This window comes from Aplidium turbinatum, chromosome 9 (genome assembly GCF_918807975.1).
Source record: "Aplidium turbinatum chromosome 9, kaAplTurb1.1, whole genome shotgun sequence".
NCBI lineage: Eukaryota > Metazoa > Chordata > Ascidiacea > Aplousobranchia > Polyclinidae > Aplidium > Aplidium turbinatum.
In genome coordinates this window covers 10328056-10344360 of record NC_137480.1, presented here as the reverse complement: position 1 = coordinate 10344360, position 16305 = coordinate 10328056, and the positions used below count along the sequence as shown (strand labels likewise).

At 37.7% G+C, this 16305-nt stretch overlaps 1 protein-coding gene across 1 annotated transcript in view; it reads right to left on the bottom strand.

Annotated features, from left to right (window-relative positions):
• Positions 1-3052: 3052 nt before the first annotated feature.
• The window catches only part of LOC145776671 (4-galactosyl-N-acetylglucosaminide 3-alpha-L-fucosyltransferase FUT6-like), a 40997-nt gene continuing 27744 nt past the window's right edge, over positions 3053-16305 (bottom strand). The window contains exon 6 of the mRNA XM_082587902.1: positions 3053-3200. Coding sequence (XP_082444028.1) covers positions 3053-3200 — 148 coding nt within the window. The remainder of the gene's footprint in view (positions 3201-16305) is intronic.

Sequence of the window (16305 nt, the reverse complement as noted above, 5' to 3'; positions counted from 1 at the left end):
AAAAACAAAAATAACAATAATTTTTTTTGTCAGCCTAATAATATTCTTAATCGTATTTGTTAACCGTATTTGTTCGACCTAGAAAAATACAAATTATGAAACTATTAAGCCAGCTTTTCTTTGTAGCTGAAAAATCAATGCAAAAAAAAGCAAGTTTCAAGTTAAAGGAACTATAATATCAGAGGCTATGGCTATGATGCATGGTAACTATAGTTACAAATTTGGGTGCTCTTTCACAATTCGCCCTGTTGGTCAACTGGATGATGACATCATCATACGTCACACACATAGGAATGGACTATTATAAAGGAGGAAGTACGGGGTGGAAATGCACTGAAAAACACCTGAAGGAAATTGTCTCCCATTTAGGCTATTCATTTGTTGTTCAATTTCAACAAATTTGCTATCGTTGGAAAGCACAAGCATAGATCTAACCAACTAAGTTAATACCAAGTCCCAAAATAGTACTAGCTCCATCTGGTAGCCATTTAAACTTGACCAAATTGAAACCATTATCAAAAGTTTACTTTAAATGATAAACACATTAAACGACAGCCAATTAAAGGAACATGTTACTGTGTACTGTGTTACTAGCCTTAACCCTAACTCAGTGCATTTCCACCCCATACTGCCTCTTTTATAATAGTCCATTCCAACGTGTGTGACATATGATGATGTCATCATCCAGTTGAACAACAGGACAAATTGTGAAAGAGCACCCAAATTTGCAACCATTTGCTGTTTTGATACCAAACTGCATCACAACACCACTGTTTTGACAGAATAATTCACCAAATAAAAAATCCATAAAAAAGGGTGGTACGGTAAATAATGCGATGACAACAACACTCGGATCCTGATAAAAGCAGTTCTCATTGACATATTGCATTTTTATAGTGCTTGAAAGTCAAGATCTCATTTTTTTTCTAAAAAATGAAGTTTTTCTAAAAAAGTCATTTCAAAACCAAACAGCAAGTTATGTAGTTGGCATAAAAAGATAAAACTTACACAAGTTGTGCAAACATTATTGATAAACAAACTGTTTATTTGTTTTTGTCAAATTATTTTCTATTACAAAATATTTGCAAATTTGTGAAGTGCAAACATTAGGGTGCAACCTAATTCGTACCATGAACAATTCATACCATCAGTTCGTACCTTGAAAAGATTTAGAGAAAAAATTAAAAAAACATAAGTCACTAATTGCAGTTTCCGCAAACATTTTAAAAGGGTTAGGGCATCGAAGTATCAGCATCCGCAAACAAACTGAAAAAATCAAGACAAAAAAATAGAACATCGCTGATCGCAGTTTCCGTTTTTCCGCAAACACTTTAAAATTTCCGGTAATGATCCTAAGAGTTTGCCGAAGTCGCTGATTGCAATTTCCGCAAACATTTTAAAAGGGTTAGGGTTGGGGTTGATCGGAGTTTCCGCAAACATTTTAAAATTTCTGGTAATGATCCTAAGAGTTTTTGTTTGTTTGCAGAAAATTTTAAATTGTTTGCGGAAACTGCGATCAGCAACTTCGGCTTTTTTTCTATTTTTTCTCTAGATCTTTTTAAGGTACGAACTGACGGTACGAATTGTTCATGGTACGAATTAGGTTGCATCCCTAACATTATTGATAAACAAACTGTTTAACTCGTTTTTGTCAAATTATTTTCAATTGCAAAATATTTGCAAATTTGTGAAGTGAATGGAGTTACGTCGATTGTTGCAAATTAGTAGATGGCTCCTATAGGCACTGCAACAAAAAGTTTCAAATACGAGTGTTTTCCAATTTCAAGGCTTAGTTTGCTCTCCACCCAGAACTTTAAAATTTCCCAAATCACAATTTCTTGCCACTAAAATGTTGAAGTTTCCTTAACCGTATCTGTTACTAGCGTAGACCTTATGGTCTCGCCCTCTGCTAATTCAGCAATTTCACATAGAAGCAGTGACGCTAGAAACCTGAGATTTCTTGACTTTTACTTTTTTTTTCTTGCCCCAAATTTTAATCCCGATTATGTTGGTATCGGATAATTGTCAAGTTCACAATAACCCTTTTGTCACAGCCAGTTATCAAATGCAGGAAAATTTCGGGTTTATTCAATAGCTTGATTGACAGTTTACTATTAGTGTGCGGTTTCATTTTGTGTTAACGCGACGGCGCTAAAATTCCAGGCAGCAAAATCCGTCTTTTTACATTGATTCAATGTTGATTTTGCTGTTTGGGTAGGGAGTCGGTCTCTGACGCAATATGAGTCATTCTTTGCTGGCAGACAATAATAATTAGGAAGGTAATTCGTTATTTGCGCAAATTGCTTTGTAGTGCAGAAAGTGCATGTAATACTGTTTGCACAGAAACGGAAAAACAAAATTGATGAAATTCTGTGTTCAATGCAAGAAGACTTTCAAAATGAAATGTGAACTGAAATATTTGACCAAGAAATGGCGAAAATAGGTCTAAAACCGAGTCTTTACCATCTTTTCTACCTAAAATAGACAATCACAAATATATTTTGCGAAATAAATTGATTGAAGTGATAGATAAGGCTTTTGACCAACGGCATACTTTTTCCCGGTGTTATCTGATACAAGCCGAAGAAGTAATTAGCAATAAGAGAGACGTAGACCTGATGGTCTCGGCCAGTAACTCTTGCCGCCAAAAGGAAGCAGTGACAGATACGTTTAAACTGGGACGTGATTCTCTATCTGAAAAATCTGTTACAGTCAAACTTCGATACTATGCCACCTTGCTATTATGCCACCCTTGCTACTATACCACTTTTGATCGTCACCAGCTACACTGTCACCAGCTAAATTCAATAGAAAATATATTTACTATGCCACCCCTTACCCTTGCTAATATGCTACATGAGAGTACAGTATTACTGTATTAACAAAACAATAAACGGTACGAATGAAACGATTAAACGGTTGTAAAACGGCAAAAGTATATGTATGTGCATGTAATATGTTCTCTCAAGTTATCTACTGTAGCTCAGCACAAAACTCTCAGGAATCGTCAGCTGGCGCATGTTCTTTCGACAAATTTCGCACATCTTGTCATCTAGCTAGCCGATCGCATCACACTGGGCTTCCCGCTTCTGTGTTGCATGAACTTCCAGACAGTGCTCCATGCCCACTGGGTGTTCTCGAACGAAACGATTTCCTCTTTAACAGTTATCTCATCATCTTCGTTTTCAATTGGCTCCTCGCTGCACAACATCTCCTACGCAATCTCATCCAGTGTGAAAGATCCACCAGTTTCGAGGCGCTCATCAGCTTCAGGAAAGTCAGACAGCTCAATCTCCTTGTTCAAGTGCATCTTTTCCTCGACAAGCAGTGCTTCTCAGATCTCGAGCAGATTAACATCGTCTGGCTCAGATGTGATTTCCTCGTACAATTATAATCGTACAACACAACGTGGCATTACATTGTCACGTCACAAGGCTGTTTTTACAAACTCTTGCTACTACGCCACTCTCGCTATTATGCCACTTTTTCTCGGTCCCAAAGGGTGGCATAGTATCGAAGTTTGACTGTATAGCTAAATATTACAGGCATTTAATGACTAAATCTGGATATGTACATACTGTGCTCTATAAACCATGCTAATACTGCTGAAATAGAGCATCAGAAATGGCATTCCAAGTTAAGATTGACCTGTGTATATAAGCTAGCCTACAGTACCTAACCATCCATCACACCGATTGAGACAACACAGAAAACAACTTTTTCTAAAGCTGAGCGTTTATCATTGAATAACTTATTTCATACCAATTATTAAGTCAATTACACTGGTTCCAACGAAATCATAGCTAACGCCTACCATTACATCAGTCATCAAGTGAGTGATCACTTGAACACAAACAAAGTAGTCAATCTATACAAGTGCAACATCTCATTCTTACAACCTCCGCTTTTTTTTCACTAAGCTCTCAGGAATGTGGCTGCTTTTTAGTGATGCCAGGTTATCGTTTAAAAACAAGCAAGCAAATCTAAAAAAGAAGCTCAAAACAAGCAAATCAACATAAAAACAAGCTTAATAATTTGCAAACAACACCAATGAATATCAAGCACTCAGTTTAACAGTTCAAAATTTTAAATACAACTTTTTCAGTCTATGCGTCATGTCTATTTCAAGAATGACATTTATTTTGTTTGTTTGTTTTGTTTTTCTTACCTTTATCCTGCATTGCGGGAAAGCGGACTTGAGCGCTATGCATCGGTTTACGCATTCCGACGTACACCTGACCCACGCTGCAGCCGACGGCAATGTCTGTTTCCGGTTGTCTACTCTACTTATGACTTAAATTTGATACTCCCCATTACTCGAAATCGATCACTGGGTAGAGGCAATTATCGTAAAGTTTCTTGCCCAGAGAAACAACAGCAAGTGCGGGTGGCTGGAGTCAAACATGCAGGCTCTCGACTGCGAGCCCAACGCGCTAACCACTCGGACACTGCTTAAATTCCATTCCATTCTACGCAATAATTATCTTGAAAAGAAAGGATGCAATGTTAAACACAATAAAATAAACTTTTAATTTCGGTGTCAATAACAAAGTAAAAAACGTTAGGTTGGTAAAAAAAATAACTCCAAAACAAGCAACTCGCAAACTCGAAAAAAATGCTAAAATTTGCGGAAAACTCACAAAGTTGGCAACACTGTTTCCTTTCAGGTTTTATTTTTCGTCAAAACTAGTCGATCTCTTAGATTTTTTATCGACTGAACAATTTTATTTATTGGCAGGAAAAATTGGATCAAATAAAACACAATGTAAAATGTTAGCCTACCTATGTTTATTGAAAAAAAAAATGGCTGAATTTGTTTCTTACATAATTTAAACCATAAAAATTTTGTTTCCTGTCAAACGGACATTCACTTTTGTTTAGGTTTATTTTCTGATGACGATATACTCTTAAGTAATTTCAGATTCAAGAAAAACTTTGCGTCTATGTTTTTAATAACAGCTTAAAAAATACACTTTCAAAAAACAAAATATAGTTTCCTTAAACACGCTACTCAACAGTAGGTCCGCCCCGATAGCTTAGTTGGTTAGCGCGTGACTTCGTGAACGAAGAAGCGTCAGGATCAAGCGGCGCAGCTTCAACTCTCGGGGTGTGCGCTTGAGCACGAATTCTAAGAACTGCTCTCCATTCAGCGGCACCTATTGGATGGAATAATTTCCCGACAATAACACTTCAACAATCGGAAACTTCACTCTGTTAATTTCGGTAACCGGCCCTGCGCCCAAAGCCTCTACAAGAATGCGAAACTACCAAGAATAACTTATCAAGACTTTGTCAGTCCGAGGATAAAGATTCAAAATTAACCAACCAGGTTAGTTACGAATAAAGGTGGAGTTGTTGGTTAAGTTACAGTCCATTGAAACTACTGTATACCGTAACCTAATCGTAATGCAAAGATTCGAGGAAAAAGCACGAAAAAAGTAAACCTGCAATACAACTATTTTCTTTTTATGACTATTAGCCTAACCGGTATCTTTAGTTTTCTAAAGCAATAAACAAACAGGAACAGCCCTAAAATCACAGCTGGTCACGAATCTGCGAATGGCCATTTTCAAAACTTCGCTTCACTTTACTTTTAAAACTTCACTTTACATTGATTTATCAGCAGAAATAGATAGCTACCGCTACAGTCAGCAAAAGTAGTAGCCTACCGGTAGTGCAGTAGTGGGAGATTTTTTGTGGGAAATTTTTTTATCAAGCTAATACTTTGCTCAGACCTTCCCCATAGCCTACTATGCAGATGGCTCAGAAAAAAATCCCCATCAGTCGAATGATGGGAAACCACTTTTTGGGCCCTTTTCCAAATGACGTCACAATCCCTTTGGGTCCAACATATGAAAATCTCTAGTTTTTCAAAATAGGACATATCATACATCATTTTTTAGATTTTTTCAAGGGGAACAACTTTTTCTTTTAACCTGCCTAATTAACCAGAACCCTGAAAATGTACCGTACAGAAAAAGAGTTATTTACCGATTAAGCAAAAGGAATTTCAGGCAAATTTGAAATTATTCGTCACTGTTGGACTTATTCTTCTATATTCTTTAACAAGAATTAAACAAAGTAAGCAAAACATAAATTAGTATGTAGCCTAACATAAAATAGTAGCCTAAGTATGCTTGAAATACAAAGATAGTTTCACATCTTTTTTGTATCTAAGTAATAATTAGTATGAACGACGTACTCCAGAGACTAGACGAAAAGCTTAAGAATGAAGACTTTTTTTGACTTCTGCAGAACGTCGATGTTGGTACCGAAGAAGAGGAATGCTCGTACAACGAAGATGAAACGGGACAAGACGAGGAGGAAAGCAACCTCTTTGACGTTTTTGATGATGATGATAGCTTCAATTTATGTTTCGCTTACTTTGTTTAATTCTTGTTAAAGAATATACAAGAATAAGTCCAACAGTGACAAATAATTTCAAATTTGCCTGAAATTCCTCTTGCTTAATCGGTAATAACTTTTTTTTGTAAATTTTCAGGGTTTTGGTTAATAGAAAAAGTTGTTCCCCTTGAAAAAAGCCAAAAAAAAAATGATGTGTAATATGTCCTATTTTGAAAACCTTGCAATTTTCATATGTTGGACCCAAAGGGATTGTGACGTCATTTGGAAAAAGGGTCCAAAAGGTGGTTTCCCATCATCCGATTGATGGGGATTTTTTTTTGAGCCATCTGCATAATATTGGGAAGGTCTGAACAACGTATCAGCTTGATAAAAAAAATTTCCCACAAACACCACTTTTTAAGGTCCCACGACTGCACTATAGCCAAAATAACCAAAATGCGAAATAACGTCTAGATGTAGATTGTAGAGCTACGAGCTAGATAATATTGTAGCCTAATGTAGACCAGTAGACCTAGAATCACTCCAGCTCTAGGTTAACCTGTTCGCGTAACAAGTATCTAGTAAAAACTGAAAAGAGATAGGCTAATGCGGTTTCAATCTTATCTCTGTTAGCCTACGTAGCCAACTTCATCAGACTATTTTACATTTATAATTCTAGAAACCCGGTTCTTCACTTGGACTAATGAAAGCTAACTTTGGGCGGCAGCAGACTATAGCTATAAGTTTATCTGTCTTAAACCGTTCATAGCCCTCGTAGCCCTATCCCATATCTAATTTGATTGATTGAATTTTTTATCCTCGGACTGGGAAAGCTTCTTGCAGAGCTTAATCCTGGCAGTTTTGCATACTTGTAGAGGCTTTGAATCACTGACGCAGGCCCGGTCGCGAAATTTTATTTCCTACGAGATTTTTGTCTCATTTATTTTAGTCACTTTAAAAGTAAGATTTTCCGAAAGTGTTTGAGAGATTGGTTGATTCAGATTGCGAAATAACTATTTGCCAATAAAATTCTGCAATGATAATAAAATATAAGCTTTTCCTAACCCTACTTTTTTGAAAAGCTCTTGTGCACCGCAAAAATTAATTTAAAGAAAAAAAAAAGTTTGACTTCGACGGGCGTCGAACCCTCGTTCTCACGATTACTAGGCGGAGGATGATACCACTGAACCAACCGTGCCAACGAGAAACTGTTGCATTCCACACGGTTTTAATACAAATTTTTACCAAAATATGTAAATGAGACAAAAATCTCGTAGGAAAAAATATTCACCGAGATTGTCAGAGTGAAGTTTCCGATTGTTGAAGTCTTGTTGCTGGGGAACTATTCCATCCATTAGATGCCGCTGAATGGAGAGCAGTCCTTAACGTGCGTTGCTCAAGCGCACACCCCGAGAGTCGAACCAGCGCCGCTTGATCTTAAAGCTTCTTCGTTCCAGAAGTGACGCGCTAACCAATTGAGCTATCAGGGCGGAGCATGTTCTGTTGCATCAGACATCATTCAAAGGTGTAGGCTAGGCTACCAGATTTTCTTTGTTGTCTGAAATTCTTTGAGACAACCTGACAAGAATATTTTTAAACTGTAGCCTACTTGTTTTGAAAACATCTTTAAACTACTACTTCAAATCGTATAAGTCTGCTAGTAGGTGTTCATATAGCATAAGCTGTAGTGTAGGTCTAGTAGTCTAAAGCCGAGATTAGAAAAAAATCAAGTAGCCTCGTTTAATTGAAAAATAACTATGCCTACAACCATAACATGACTAAACGTAGCCTACTTCAATTTTGCGCAGGAGTGACACAAGCCCCTCAAGCAGCCTATAGACTTGGCCTGCTCAATCAGGATGCTTTTTTATTTGGTGAGTTACTCAATTCGACCATGTAATAGAAACATGACCTCAGGTGTCATGATTCCTTTCAAGAACTTAATTGTTGCGTCAGTACAGCCGTTGTGAGCACTCACAATACACATCTATTTCAAAATTCGACCTGTGAGCTCAGAGGTAATCGGATTACCGTTAAAACAAAAGATTTGAGTGGCACAATCAATTTAAAACTTGTCGCAGCTTGTCGAGACAGAAGCATAACAAAAGAATCATTTTTACGACGTATCAAGACCATAAATCATTGATTTCTGAAATATGACTGATGTAACTTAGGCCTAAACAAGAATCTGTTCAACTGTGAATATCAGGGGCTCCGGACACTTCCTGAGAGTGGGGGGGTAATTTAAGCAAGGGCGGGAACGATGTTTTGACGTCGACAGGGGGCTTATTGGATTATCAAATCACATATATTTCTGGGAGGTCTCCCCCCAGATCCCCTTCGCAATACTGAAAGCTTCAGTTTCTTATACAGCGTCTTACTCTTAGGCGGCATGTTTTGCGCCGAAGGCGCAAAATTTTTGTCTTTCAGCACAATTTAAAATCAGAAAATTATTTCAAGAAATCTAAAATCGTGAGCAAAAGCTCTTTAACATTTGCCACATTTTTGAGGTTTTGAGACAATTTTGACTGGAAGAGGGGACGTACGCAAAAACTCCTCTCTGTATTCTTCCTTGGCTCAAGTCCTCCAAACTTTGCATTTCAGACGTTAAAAGGTCAAAAGCGTCAAGGTCAAAGCTTTCTAAAACATAATTTACAATTACATGAATACAACACGATAACCTGTGCCATAACATCCACGGTGAAAGGAAAAGTTTCAGCATCTGGAGTCTAGGCCTACATTCAATTCAGAAAAAAAAAATAAAATAAAAGCTAAAATGCATTCACTTTTACAACAACTGAAAATAGAAAACATTGAAACAGCGCAACTGTAGTGGGTTTCGTTCGTGAGTGGTAAAAGCGAAATTAAACAGTTTGTAGCAGTGAAAAACTATGACGTCACACATAGCGCCTTGTGATGCCATGCGTATATTTTTGACAGGATACGTAGTTGGCGTTGTCTTGCGAGTCGAACTTTCCAAGTAAAAACCTCAAAAGTTGTGCAACAAAATAAAAACATGAAAATAAAACACAAAAGTAAAAATAATATTGAAAATAGAATTTTGTATCACTACATTAGTGGGGGGGGGAGGTAATTTTGCATTAGCTACCCCCCACTCCAACTAGTGGGGGGGTAATCCCCCCGCGGCCCCCTTCTAACGGAGCCCATGGTGAATATAATTAGGCTACCGTAGCCTACTGTCAAGAGGACGAAATGCCAGGTAAGGTCAATTTTGTTTTTAAATAAGGTCACGTATAATTTTTTTGAATAGATTTGCCGATAATTTATACTTATGAACCAGTGGTTCCCAATCTGGGGGTAAATTACCCCCGAGGGGTAATTTGCCTATTTTGAGGGATAACGAGACCAGATTTAGAAAATGTCCATATCTGGCATCAGGCATGGAGGAACCATTTTTTAAAAGTAGGTGGGCCAAGAGGCGCATCAGTTAAAGTCAATCCAACTTTTGGGGGGCTTTACCACCCAGACCTCCCATAACATTGTTGCATTCCTAATACTTCACATCGTTTGTACACTGTGTTTTCATGATTGCCTTTCGTGCCAACAAGCAAATTTTTCCCCCCATTTTTGGGCCCGATTTGGCCAAAAAAAATTACAAAATTGTTAAATTGCTTTATAGCGCTGTACAAAATATGACGATGTAGGCTACACACTAGGGTGGGTCAAAAAAAAGTTTTTCTTCCAAAACATGGCGGCAACCCCTTCAGATTATGAGGTTGGTCCTATAGAAACTCCCCAAAAAAATTTTGAGCAGGTTTGTTCAAGTATTCGCCAAGCAATGGCCCTTTGAAATGTTCAGTATGGGCCATATGGGAAAACGTATGATAAAAAAAAAAATTTTTTTGGAGGGGTTAATTTTTAAGTGATTTTTTTTATCTCTATGCCATTGCTAACATCTAAAATAATCATTTCTGACTGAAATCACCACATATCTGGTATCGATCGATGTTTAAAAGATACAAGAAAAGTTTATTTTTGATCAAAAACCTGTCAAAAACGGTAGCAATATTATGCCTATTTTTGTAAGGGAAATCTTAGTTGAAAGCCTGAACACCGCGTCAAGGTGTCGCCCATCATCCATGTTTCTTTTATTTGCTGTTAGATCAGGCAAACGAAACTGAACTAAACTCTCAATACGTCAATAATTACATCTTGGAGGATGACAATGTGGCTTTTTTGAAATCTGGATAATCCCGCCTTACCCTTTCTACGCAATGAAGAAATACATTTCTTTCTTCTGCATCATGGGTTAAAATCCCTTTGTACTCTTCCATAATTCTCACTTCTCGGTCTGCCACATCGTTTACAACTTGTCTTTGATACTCTTTATCACTTTTTCCAATCTTTTATAATTCTGAAACTCCGGCCATCTTTCTACTGCATACTTCAAGAAACCAACGTCTCCCATACTGAATTGCAGCCTATGAAACAATAAAGCAGATCTTGCACCAATAAATTCATGCAATTTTGTGTCTACAGAGACCAAAGGAAACAGTGGCTTTTGTGGAGTCAAATGAACATCATGATTTTTTTGTTAGTTGTGTGGATGTCAACACCTATTTACGCATTGAAGATGCTGTTGTTGCGAAACCAACTAGACTTGGAGCCACACATTTTGCAAGGTCTTCAAAAATTCGAAAAATTTGTTGCTATTTTTTATGCTCCTTATTGGTTCCAGTGTCCCATTGCTTCTGAAGCGGCTCTCAATGATTTATCTTTTTATTAGAAAATGATGGAGTATACCTTTGTAACTGAATTTTCAGGAACTGCAAATGTCGCCGTACAAGCCTTCACGGGCCACATGTGGTATTTGACAGGAGAGCTGGTGACATTCGCTTTATGCTCACATCAGCTTTCCACAGAGGATAAAGAAATACTTGCTTAATGCTTACAAGCTGTATCACAACTAACAAAAAAATCATGGTGTTCATTTGGCTCCACAAAAGCCAGTGTTTCCTTCGGTCTCTGCTGACACAAAATTGCATGAATTTGTTGGTGCAAGATCTGCTTTATTGTTTCATAGGTTGCAATTCAGTATGGGAGACATTGGTTTCTTGAAGTATGCAGTAGAAAGATGGCCGGAGTTTCAGAATTATAAAAGATTGGAAAAAGTGATAAAGAGTATCAAAGACAAGTTGTAAACGATGTGGCAGACCGAGAAGTGAGAATTATGGAAGAGTACAAAGGGATTTTAACCCATGATGCAGAAGAAAGAAATGTAATTCTTCATTGCGTAGAAAGGGCAAGGCGGGATTATCCAGATTTCAAAAACGCCACATTGTCATCCTCCAAGCAGGGGCGGATCTACCGGGTGGGCCTGATTGGTACAGGCCCACCCAGATTGACAGTGAGCCCACCCAAAGTCAGATTTATGAAAAAAAAACATATTAATGTTTAACGCTAGAACAACCAAGTGGCACTGAAGTTGTCTGTGGCATCACTATTTGATATTGATAGTGCATAAGATATTGCAGTTGCTTGATGTATTACTGGAGGCTCTGGCTGGCTTTTCCGAAACCAGTGGACAAACAAAAATAGAAGCAGAGCAGCTCTTGTAGCAGATGCAAACGAAAAAGTTCGTTTTCATGCTTGTGACTTTTTGCAAACTGTTTGAAAACATCGATTTTGCCACCAAGAGCCTGCAGAGCTCAACACTTTGTGTGACAGACTGTATATCACTGATTGAAACATTGAAAGCTACATAATGCAACTTTCCGCGAGGATTCGAAGGGTGACTTTGGTGACTTGCTCAAACTGAAAAAAAAACTGATGGTAAAACATGAAATAACTAACTGGGACTTGGTTGCTTCTCGTAAACGCAAGCTGCCTTCGAAGTTTTACAAATCTGTTGTCACCACTACGCTGGGAAAAACATCGGTTGTCAAGAGCAATAAGGATTTAAGGACGCTGTGGAACCGTATTCTTGACAGGCAGAAACGGTGTTAAACTTCCGTTTTATGGACGACACATAGCTATGGATAAATGAGAGCAGCGGCCCCTTTCGCACCTGGATCTACCACTTTTGGCAAAAAAAAACATTCTAAATGGTCCGTGTGCACTGTATGGCATTGAGATCGCAGATGCTGAATTTGCTGTATTCATTCAACACATCAGACGGAAAATGGATCGGAACAACTTTCCTACATTAATGGAAGTCCTACTGGACAGCTGCCCTGTTGACATTTTCCAGAACATGAACAGTGTTTTAAGGATCATCATAGCACTGCCTTCCACGTCCTGCAGCGTTGAGAGACTTTTCTCCGCAACAAACAGGATCCAAACGCGCTTGAGATCAACCAACTTTTTTAACTCGAAACCTAAGAGACTCCGCTTTGTGTAGAAGCTCCGGTAACACTAAGTTTTTGTATGCTGGCCCGCCGTGGCATTATTGGTGAAGGCCCACCAAGATATTTCCTAGGTCCACCCATAAATTTTGTTCTGAATCCGCCACTGCGTCCAAGATGTAATTATTGACATATTGGGAGTTTAGTTCAGTTTCGTTTGCCTGATCTAGCAGCAAATAAGAGAAACCTGGATGATGGGCGACACCTTGACGCGGTGTTCAGGCTTTCAACTAAGATTGCCCTTACAACAATAGGCATAATATTGCTACCATTTTTGATCAAATTAAACTTTTCTTGTATCTTTTAAACATCGATCGATACCAGATATGTGGTGATTTCAATCAGAAATGATTATTTTAGATGTTAGCAATGGCATAGAGATAAAAAAATCACTTAAAAACCCCCCAAAAAAAAATTTTTTTTTACCATACGTTTTCCCATATGGCCCATACTGAAAATTTCAGAGGGCCATTGCTTGGCGAATACTTGAACAAACCGGCTCAAATTTTTTTTGGAGAGTTTCTAGGACCAACCTCATAATCTGAAGGGGTTGCCGCCATGTTTTGGAAAAAAAACTTTTTTTTGACCCACCCTACTACACACAAATAAAAAGGCAACAATAAACACACAGTTATAATTCCACCTGGGAGTAGTAATCTGCATGCTGCAGCATTATACAGTAGGCTACGTGCATACGTAATGATAGCCTATCATTGCTTTAACCATAGAGAATACTTTCCGGCCAAAGAAAAATTTATCACTCTCTGAATGAACGAAGCGTTGAAACTTGATTTAAGGGAAAAGGCTTGAAATTGGAACCCTTCTGGATTGGCAAACTCCAGGACGCACCAACATTAGCGACACGGGCACTAAATATTCTGACATCTTTTTCAACAACGTATCGCTGTGAACAAGGAATTTCAACTAACTTGGGAATAAAGACAAAGAAGCGCAATCGCCTGGATGTCAAAAGCGAAGCAAGAATCGCCTTCAGTAGCCTACCGTACCACAAAGCCCAGGATCACAAAGCTGGCGGCTGAAGTCCAGGCTCAACCTTTGCACTGAATGTTTACGGCGCATTGTTATCTTGTATTCAGTGTTGTAGCGGTGTAGCCTACTGCATTTTAATTGTCATAGTTAGCCCTTTGAAATACATAGCAATAAACACCTTTGTTTTTGAAAATTGCTAGCCTACATCCCTTCATTTTCTTTGAATCTTAATACTTATATGTGCGCTAGTATCTATTTTCTGGCATTTTAGATCCATCTCATATGGTTGTTATATCCTAGCTTAGTGACAAACTCCTGTCTTTTTCTCAAGTTTTTATGTTTAACAAATTTCAATCATTACTTAGCACAACTTTTTTCAAAAAACAAATCACTCTTTCTAATTAGTAATTAGCGATAAAATTACGATGCGCTGGAGTCCGAACTTAAAAATTAAATCAATTCTCATTGGCTTATTAAAATCACTCTTAGAAACCACCATCTCAAAACAACTTTCTACTTTCGTTTTACTACACTGAAGAGATCGAAACACTGGCCACTGTCCGTAGTTACTTTTAATAATGTCTTTATGTGCTTTTAGACATTAGGCTATTTTTAGAAGAAATAAAAAAAGAGTCAAAAGTCATGCAAGTTTCACTTTGTGTGGAGATACATGTACTTGGGAGGTTACTGTTATTTTTTTATTCACAGGTTGTATAAAGTTTGTAATCAACACTCTCCTTCTACAGGTACCTCAACTTCCCAGCCTGGCCCGCGACCTAAACTGGCGGACCTTTTTCCCGAGAGCATATTCACCCCTAATGAACCCATTTCACGCCGCCTCAAGGTGTGGCAGGCTGTTTTTTTAGGTATCTGACCTGGCTATGTTTATTGTGCCCTTTTGCCTTGTCAATCCTTTTGCACCCGTGCTCTTGTAGATGCTAATAAAATAGTTGAACAAAAAAGAGCCCGCCCTAAAACGCTAATGATTAGCGTTTTAGCCTTGGCTAATCTATCGCTGTCAGTTTTCGCTGCACGGATGCTGCTAGGAAACGCAATATTGATTGAATACTGAAAAGTTTGAATGCTCATGATGTCATCCTGTCAATGGTTGAATTTCATCTGACCAACAATCAATTTAGGCTGCTGTTGTTTCTTGCACTAACTGCAACGTTCATCTGATGAAAGTGAATGTAAAAGCAAAGACAAACAAGTTCATTTATTGCTCAATAAACAGCTTAATAAATTCAAGCATTGGCAACTGCAGGTCATTGCGTTTGATGAGATTGATTAATAAACATAATGCGGCAATGTTCTTTTTTTATTTTAGTTTCCACAATTTTAATACACGCATAATTGCACAAATTAAATATATGATTGCAATGTAAGTAATGTATGCTATGTATGAATGCAATGTGATGTTTTTAAACAAAAATCTTCACATTCGTTTTTGCAAGTTCTAGTTGTGTTTACTAAAGCACAAAAATTACGAAGAATAAACGTCATCAACCAACAAGGAACGGGCTATATATCGACATGTTAATAGACTATATTTGCCTATAGCCTGCACGGATTATGTTTGCTTGACAGATCTGCATAAAATCCTTTTCACAGTTTTCACAAATAATGGATCTAAGCGTTTTTATGGAAAGAAACACTTTACTCAAATATGTTCAATCCAAGATGTAGGGATTGTAGGCCTTATGTATTTTTCATCAAATCTTTCCCTTCATTATATTCACATCTTTTTATTCAAAGTCGCTAAATACAACAGTGTGGCTGTCTAAAATCTTCTCAAGTACGGTCAAGTACAAGTTATGTCGTTGATTCCAAACGTAATTTGTAGTCACGGACCATTTTCATAGTCGGTGAACGCTTAAAATTTGTAAAAATAATTCTAAGCATAAATTAAAAAAGTACCTTTAAAAGTCTAAAGAAAGGGACATTATTGCTTAGATTTGAGTACTTTTTCCTGAAATCAAATACATTGTGTCTCATTTAAAACTTTCTGTAGACGATACAAGGGGTGCATGGACGCCAGTTTAGAAAAAGCGCTGTGTTAAGTCGAGAAAGCGCTGTGTCAAGTTTAGAAAAAAAGCTGTGTTAAGTCGGAATATCTTTTATCAGTGATACACAAGCTATACAGTGCCCTTGCAATTACTTTTAAAAGCATTTATTGCTTTGATGCCCAAAAGCCTCTATAGAATTAGACAAAAGTCTAACACAAAAATCTTTGTGAAAATTAGTCATGGTCATAAAGAATTTTGAAAATCCGTGTCAAAAATACAATACAAGTTCACCTCAGCAGGCCATAGCCCCAAGAATGGCCGTAGACATTTCTCTCTAGAGCAGCGTATTATTCATAATCATGAGAGAAATCAAGGGCTATAGTCAAAAGGGACGCCACTCCGTATTCGACGGCATGCCTTTAAGTGCCTTTCCAAAGACACAGCCACTTGCTCTTGTGCGGTGTCGAACCGTATGCCTTTGGAACGTCGAACCATGGCTCTCAACACTCGGCTATGCAGCCGGTAGCAAGCTTTTCAAAAATTTGTGAAATGCAAAAAAAAATCATTTTACAAACAAAAATATCTTCGTACAAACAAAA